This window comes from Polypterus senegalus, chromosome 13, assembly GCF_016835505.1.
Source record: "Polypterus senegalus isolate Bchr_013 chromosome 13, ASM1683550v1, whole genome shotgun sequence".
Taxonomy (NCBI): Eukaryota; Metazoa; Chordata; class Cladistia; order Polypteriformes; family Polypteridae; genus Polypterus; species Polypterus senegalus.
The window spans coordinates 79640981-79649924 of record NC_053166.1 but is presented as its reverse complement, the minus strand read 5'-3'; the positions used below and the strand labels follow the sequence as shown (position 1 = coordinate 79649924).

Sequence of the window (8944 nt, the reverse complement as noted above, 5' to 3'; positions counted from 1 at the left end):
ATATATATATATATATATATATATACACACACACACATACATATCTACATATATACAGACACACATTTACATACACCTATATCTATATCTATATCTCTATCTCTATATCTATATCTCTATATATATCTATCTATATCTATATCTATATATATATATATATTATAAATCTATATAAATATAATCTTAATTTATCTATCCATTCCTAAATAATTAAATGGGCAGGCTATTTCGTATCAGTGCAATATGCTGCTTGTTAAAACGGATGACTCCTAATCTTACGTGCACTTAGTGCTGCGTGGGTATTATGATCTATCGTATTTGTTCAAGTTCTATTTAAATTTGAAATATAAGTAATTTTTATTTGGTCGACAGAAATATGTTTAGTAGGAATGAAAGTTAAATTTAATCATCATTGCATACATTTTTCTTCACCATAGAAATTGGAAGACTAAATCCAACTTCCATTCCTACCAAAGATATTTCTGGCTGACTAAATAGAACCTACTTATATCCAAATTCGAGCTATTGAGCTGTCGCCTGCCTGCCTGAGTCACCCTCGCTTCCCAGTTACTTTTTTACCGTTCATTTAATCTTGGCTAGTCGCGGAAATATTATAACATGAAAGGAGGATTACACCGAGTATGGCTTTACCAAAACAATTATTGATGTCGAATAAAGTATCTATGATTCCTAAAGCTTAAATTGGTGATCTGGTTTTCTGCATTAACCTCATATTTTTTCATACTGCGAGGGTAAAATGAATCGTTAAGCGCTGATATAGGCCTATATATATTGAATATATTGAAATAGTTTTACTATCAAATAATGCAAACAGTACGCGGCACGTGCTTCGCCCTAATTCTGGGCTCATCAGGCAGTACACACTCACTGCACCCACTCTCGCGAATCGAACCTCAGACGTCAGCGCTAAAGGCGAAGCCTCTCATGTTGCGCTATGGTGTGTGGGTCGTTTATTTGACAGTATGTAGATCGGTGTGTGTATATATATATATATAACTTTTGAGAATGCAATGTATAGTTTTGTCCAGGAGGAAAGCAATGTTGCCTCAAATCAATGGTAACCTTTTGTAGGGTGTGTCCCAGAGACTTATTAATTGTCATCGCGAAGCAGAGCCTTACTGGAAATTTGAGGCATTTCAATTGAAATGGGAGATCAGAGGGTATAACGGTGATGCCAGCAATACATTCAGAGTGTGGCGCTCTGCTTTTTTTGTGTAGCTGCCTTCACACAGCCTCTTCGCTGCTTTATAAACAAACGCCATATAAAGCCATCACCTTGTCAATTGTGTAATGCGTTTTTTGAACAGGTTTGATGTATGGAAGTGATCACTCGTACTGTGTTCAGTAAGTTCTCGTGAGCTGCTATCTTGTGTGATGTTGCGATGTCTACGGCTTAATTTAATGTTATCTAAGACCGACCCGGCACTTAAAAGTTTCTGGCTGCACTCCGGTTGTAATATGACGAAGCTGTGCGAGCTCACTTTTGAGAATGCAAGTATAGTTGTCCAGGAGAAAAGCAATCTTGCCTGAAATCAATGGCATCGTTTTGTAGGGTCTGTCCGAGACTTATTACTTGTCATCGCGCAGCTGAGCCTTACTGGAAATTGGAGGCATCTGAATTGAAATGGGAGATCAGAGGGTATAAAGGGGACGCGAGGAATACATTGAGTGTGGAGAAACTCTAGAGACAGCGTGTGTATTAACTTGTGGATTTTTCTGTGAGTATTTGGTGGCAGTGTGATGAAGTTGCTTCGGAAGACGGCGTTAGCCGCGGAGCTCAGCTCAGAGCGAAATGAGGTAAATGGGAGGGGAGATGATGACGTGACTCCCCCACCCGCCTTAACTGTCAATCCCCCACAAACACAGTCTCTCAGAATTTGCATAAGCACACCCCTTCACCTGCAATTTTAACTTAGTTACAAAGTGATCAAAACTCTCGTTTGTATCCTGCGTCCTCTCATTAAACTTGTATCCCGCATTACCCGTGAGCATGAGAAACACCAGCAGCAGCCTGTCTATTAACTTAATTTAAAGTTTACGTTTACACCTTGCTTTCTTTACGAAGTAGCAGCAATCATGAATATGGTAGTATATGTCACTCGCTCGCTTCTTATTGTTTCGCTGCCTTCTCAATTATATAATGCATGGTTTCTTCAGCACGTTTTTGAGCTCTTCCTGGTTTTCTACGTAGTGCATTGACAGTCAGTTCACGTGATTACGTGGGAGGCGTGATGATGTCACACGAAACTCCCACGGCTTTCCAGCTCAACTCCATTACAGTTTATGCAGAAAAATAGCTTCCAGTTCTGACCATTACGCGTAGAATTTCGAAATGAAACCTGCCCAACTTTTGTAAGGAAGCTGTAAGGAATGAGCCTGCCAAATTTCAGCCTTCTAGCAATACGGGAAGTTGGAGAATTAGTGATGAGTGAGTGAGTGAGTCAGTGAGGGCTTTGCCTTTTATTAGTATAGATACTCAACATCTTTTCTCTAAGCATGATATCCAAAAACATGACACATGCACCCATTTATAATAATAGCACCACCTATAAATATTTACTTTAAAAAGTTGTTTCACTGTCCACAAAGTATTTATTGCTGTTTATGAATCAATGGGTCATCCAACCCAGATGGTGTTAAATTTAACTCAAAGTGCAGTCAATCTGGACACAAGAGTCCTGTGACCCTTGTCTGCGCTTTTTCTCTTAATCTTCTCATTTCTAGGGCTCACTGTTTGGGTCATGCAAATCTACTGTTTGTGTCTGGCCAACTATTAGTTTAAAAGTTCTTTTTCCACCTGTTCAGGGCTATTCACAAGGGTGGGGTGGGTGCTACTAAGTAAGTGTTTGTGGGGGAGGTTCTTCTCTTATTCCATGGTTTCTTTATTTTTCTTTTTTTGACAGTGTGTGCCTTTTTGCCGATTTACATAGTTCCTGCATTTTTCTTTTTAAACTGCAATAAAAAAATGTAGTCACAAAAAAAAACTGAGTTTACATTTAATTATTTGCTATAGTGGCACTTAAGCAATCAATAATAACTTTATCACTGGACACATCTGCCTAAACTTGAAAAAAATAGGACTGTTTCTCTCTGCAAAGTAACTGTAAGGTCAAGATAGAAATAGGATAAAAACACTGTCTTTACTTTCTTAATACCTTTGACAGCTGAAAATGTATGTGCAATTTGCTGGCAGCCCATTGTGAACAAATAAAAGTGACACTTAGAAGTAATGACCCAATTTCCCTGAATGGCAATGAAGCAAAAACATTATCCAAAACAGGATTAAAAGAATGATTTATTGGGCCAGAATAAAGATATATCAATCATGTAAAATCCCCATCCCTGAACTTATGAACCACTAGGTACAGTGACACAAAGTCATAAAAAAGCCAAGTTGCAACCTCTGTCAAAACAGCAAAAAATGTGCACATTATCTTCTGGAAAAAGAAATGATAGGTCTAGGGTGCAGCATTGATAACAAAATGGTCTACAGGAAGAAAAAAAAAATTATCCACAGACATGGCTTCCTGAGCCCTGTAGATGGCAGTAGTGCATAAGTGAGTTTTGGCCGTTGGCAAAGTACAACCAAACCACCCAGGCCTGCCATGAAGAGCTGTGACAGGATCACGTCAGCATATTATTTGTATGGTCAAATTCCTCCCAACAAGCAGCAGGAGCAAATGGCAATCCTAGGCAATGATGACCCACACCATAATGCTCTGTTCAAGGACAATATCAGACTGCTCCTTTTTCTATATCAGGGTGACAGACTTGATCCTGGTGGACTGAAGGTTTTCATTTAGAAACTTTCTTAATTCTTAAACAATTACCGATGCTAATAAAACCACTTAGTTTATCATAATTTGAACTGATTTGCTTTTTAAGATTCAGAACACCTAACCAGAAGCCAAACCATAATTTGAAAAATTGATTTGATCCGGATGGGAGTTGGAAAATAAGAAAAATGAAGTGTTGTAACAATATCTGGTGTGGCAGAATGATACACTTAACAAGTTATATAATGAAAATGATTTGTCCCATCAATAGCAATATCTGGTTTATAATTAAGAAATTGGCCTAAGCAAAAATGGTGATCCTCTATGAACTGAACTGAGCCCCCATTAGCTGATCATCTTTTGGCTCACTTTCCATGTTATTAATGCTTGAAGGATAGTTAAGGGAAAAGAATTAAGTGTTCTGAATTTTAAAAAGCAAGTCATTTATAATTATGGCAAAATATGTTCCACTAGCACAATCATTTTGGTGATTTTTTTTTTAATTGATTTTAATTTGAAACAGATAACATTCCATACAGTCAAGTCAAAATTAAACACCCACGCAAGAGAAAGAGAGGGGAGTCAGCAACCGAAACTACACTATAATAGGAGCATGAAAAGAAGCTTATTCAAAAATGTTATTGATAAGATCCTGCCATATTTTAAAAAAAGTTTTAAAAGATTCTGTAAGTGAGAATTTGATTTTTTTCCCCCCAATTTCAAGTAGTATGGAACATTGGTTACCCAGTGACTTAAGAGTGGTGGTGGTGGTGGTGTGGGAGCAAGATAAGTCTAAGTGCTAGTAGTGTAGCAAAGGAAACTTACAGTTTGTTTGCACGTCTCCACTTTAAGGCTGTTTGGGAATACACCAAACACAGCTGTTAATGGGTTAGGAGTGATTGTGAAACCAAGGCTGTCTGAAAGGGATGAACATATTTTAGTCCAAAATGTTTTTAATTTGGTGCATGCCCAGAACATGTGGCCCTGTGAGGCTGGAGCTCGATTTTAATCTGTGAACATGTTGTGTTTCTGACAAAGAATCTTAAAACTTGAAATGTACAGTAGAAAACTTCCATGAGCAGTAGCAATAATTCATCCATGTTTTTTGTTTATTTGTTTTGTTTTTACTCAAGAGTTTGTGCAATTTTATTATTTGACTTATTTATTTGCACACTGCAGTTTTATGTTGCAAAGCAACTCTTTTTAAGTTTTGTGGATATTATACATGGTTATGCTCAGGATATGTCAGCCCATTTCCACTGGAAATGCCTTTTGGTTAAACTGTCAGCAAGGAATTTGCATTTGCACTGTTAAATTTTTATATAGCTTTAATGCACATAAAAACAGCTGCTAGTTTAAGTGAAAATAAATTGAAGGGGTTAAAGTTGTGGAGTTGTAAAGTATTTTGTCTCGCGTCAATCATATCGTCAGTTATATCGTTATCGCAAATGTTCAAATATATATCGTGATAAATATTTAGCCCTAGTCAAAAACCTTATTCTCTGAACCCTGTTAATCTAATTATAGGGTTGCAGAAGTAAGCACTTATCCTAGCAGCACTGAACATAAATCCATTGCAGGGTACACTCATTCACTGAAGGCCAGTTAAGAATGGCTAATTAACCTCGTATACCCATTTTTGGGATATGGTAGGAAAAGGAGTTGTACCCACCCAAATGACAACACACAATTATTGGAAAATATTTTTGAAAAAGTGCTATATCCGGCTAGGCTCCAAAACATGAAATCCTGTATTGGATAAGCAGGTACTGAAATCGGGTGGATGGATTGTTATTTTAAAGCACTCAAGAATTAGACGAAACTAAACACTACATTAATGCATTCAATCATTTTTCAGGCCACTTATTCAAATATATTGATGAAGGAGTAGGGGGTGTCTAGTCTAGCAGCTGAAGATAAATCAGCAATCAACACTGAATATAGTAACGTCAAATCAGGAGGCACCCTCCGTTTTGAAATCTGAAAATCAAACTAGCCTGTGCCAGGACGTGATGTAGCATGAAACCAGAAGTCTGGAGTATATTGGCGATAAGCTTTATAGTACCAAACGTGAAATCATCATGAGGAATATATGGAAACTTCATTCAGACTGACGAAAAAAGAGCCAAACTACACGTGAAAGGAAATACTGTTGCTAAATGTTTCATTTTATTTTTTAATATAACACCTTAATAGCATGAAACCCCCCACAATCTACCTATCTTATAACTGAACACATACTACACAGCAAAACAATCCATATGTATCACTACAATTTCTAACAGTAACTAGAGACCTTATTTAAAAAACACTGAAGACACAGCTTGTACTGGCTATTATTTGATAGGAGACTACTTTGTAAGCGAAGGACGGAGCGCAGTGAAGCGAATAACTATTCAGGCAGATGAGTGCTTGTGGTTAACCATCTGTAAAAACGAGGAATTTGCTGGTCAACACCAATTGATAAAAACAGTATGACCTTAGGTAAGTCGTGTTTTGGAGAATATTTTAATGAACTGCGTTTTGCAAACGTAGCATCAATAATCACATACCTCGGCTATTTTCTGCTTTAGTTGTTCCATGTGTTCCCGTTGTTTTTCTCTTTTTTTCATTAGCTGCATGGCTCGACCACCCTCACTAGCCGCTCCCTTGTACTGTGCCATCTTTGCACTTTTACAGCGTTCCCAAAAATGAAAGTTGTATATATATATATATATATATATATAATAAAACAAAAGACCGCAATATCGAACTCAACTACTTGCTCTCTTCTCAACCAGCAATGTTTGCGGAAATCAATGGTGGAAACTAGAACACATACGCATGCGCTGCATGGGGGGGTGAAACGGAAATCACGTGTACGGTGACATCATCAAGGCTCCTTCTAGAATTAATTTGGCGAGCCACTTTTTTTTCAAATAGCACCACAATTCGACTATTTAAAAAGGAAAATTATAATGCAGTTATTACATTTTTTAAAACTTAGCAGTTTATATTTAAAAAGGGTAATACTTCTGGCTTATTACTGTTAGTGTTTATTATTATTATTATTTCTTGCATGGCAAAATGTTTTAACATGTAATTTATTATCATGTAGTAAATGAAGATGTAATGTTATTTAAAGTATCCCCATAATCGTTTGTTTGATTATGCTCCAAATATTGAACAAAAAAAAATACACCGTTTTTTGTTAATTTATCCTGGTGCTTTCCATAGCAGGGCTTCCGGCCAGGCGGTGTTAAGGACATATGTATTATTATCAAGCGCAATCAAATTTTGTATTGTCATTCCGTGTAATTGCATGTCATGGAACGGTGGACGACATCACCGTGACCAGAGAGAGAGAGAAGGAAGGCTAGGAAATATTTTAAAACATTATTGTGGCACCTACTTATTTTCACAATATCGGTAATGTGTCGACCCCTAAAGGGAGCGACTGAAAGAAGAAGAGGAAGAGATCATTTCAGCAGTTACAGGAAAACTAAAATAAAAGTTTAGTTTTTCACCCGTTTGTAGACTTTAGGCCCTTTTCTCTACTTTACTGTCAGCTCAGTAACTGCACAAGGTATGAATTACTTCATTGCCAAACGACAGTTTGCTTAGATGTCAAGGGCAAAGAATTTCTCTATCAGTGCCTTAAGCAGTGATTTAATTTTCAATAAGGGTTTCTCAGTACAGTGCAAAGTGACAAGTAACAAAATGCAAACATCTGAAAAGGGAACTAAAACATTTTTCACTCATCATGATTTAACAAAGACAATATGTGCACCCTGGAATTTGGCATCATGGTGTGTTGCTGGATCGTTTTTACAAAGTTCTTGTTACACCATGCATATTCAGAAGTGGTGTTATAGTTTACATTTTGTGTAAAATTCTTTGTTGTATGCTTTACTGTCATTAGGATTATAATCTATGTTGTCACAGATCATTCTGAAGAACCATCACTTTTCTAACATAATTCAGTTTTTTTATGGACTTTACTCTTCAACAGCCTTCGTTCAACACTTCTGCTGCTGCAAATGTGACTCCAACAGCTTCCCTCCTCAGGGAAGATGTTTTGCCTGTGGTTAGCATTTATCACAAGTATAATGGAATGGGGTGTTAAAGAGGTCTTGATCAGCCAGAAAAACAAAGAACAAATATTTTTTACACATCTTGAATAATTTCAGGACCCCTGTAGCCTGCATGGCACTGGGCTTTAGCCCAGGATAACTCTTGCATAAACCCGACTTTGGTTGTCACCATTGTTCTTCTAAATCATGCATGGTGGGATACTTTAACTTTTGAAACTGCATTACATAAATATCTCAGTCATACTAAGAAACCCACATTGGCAAACAAGTACTTTATACAGTAAGGGTAATTCTTAAACATTTATGAAAATGATGCACCTACAAGATTGCTTATTAACAAATGACAGAATTGGGAAGGCAGCGACTACCATGACTGATACGTCAGTACGTAGTGTGCCCTTAGAATGAATCCCCTAAGAACATCAGAGAGACCAGCCTCATATAGTATTTACAGAAGGTTCGTGCAGTTGCTTCAGATTAACATATGACAGCAGAAGAATGGTCTCAGGGTGGCTGTGGGCCTCTGCGGCCTTAAGCAATGATTAGGTGACCCCTAGGTTCCTCGGAGTCATTTGAGGTGACTAATGTAGTTCCCCAAAGGGTTGCTGGATGCTGCGTATTAACAACCATAGAGTTGTGTGGAGTCCTCTGAACATGCATTGATTCCAAATGTAACCCTAAAAATGGTTTACAAGCCACAACCTGCTTGTTCTATGATGAACCTAGAGGGATAAATTGTGATAAGTAAAAGACAGCAATCATGGATCTAACAAAGAAGGGAGGGAGACAGAATGACAGCAGGTAGATGGAGGAACGCTTAATATTTGCAAGGTTTGGAGGGGGAAAAAAAAAAACCAAAAAACATGCATCTGCTTAGTCAGGGAGAAACACCTGTGAAAGCAATTCCACTGAGGTGCTGGATTTTCAAAGGATTTTTTTTCCTTCATTTATTTGTTTTACTGTGATATTCAGCATTTGTGGGAGTGTTAATAAACACAGAATTTTGATAATTAAGCAATTTTCTTTACAGGGTTCTAAGAAAAATCTCAGGTGATACACTACTTTATAAAGTCA

The 8944-nt window shown here is 37.3% G+C and overlaps 1 protein-coding gene across 1 annotated transcript in view; it reads right to left on the bottom strand.

Annotated features, from left to right (window-relative positions):
* The window catches only part of fam50a (family with sequence similarity 50 member A), a 40020-nt gene extending 33417 nt beyond the window's left edge, over positions 1-6603 (bottom strand). Inside the window, exon 1 of the mRNA XM_039774572.1 lies at positions 6350-6603. Within this exon, the coding sequence (XP_039630506.1) occupies positions 6350-6460 (111 nt within the window). The 5' untranslated portion in view covers positions 6461-6603. The remainder of the gene's footprint in view (positions 1-6349) is intronic.
* Positions 6604-8944: the final 2341 nt, after the last annotated feature.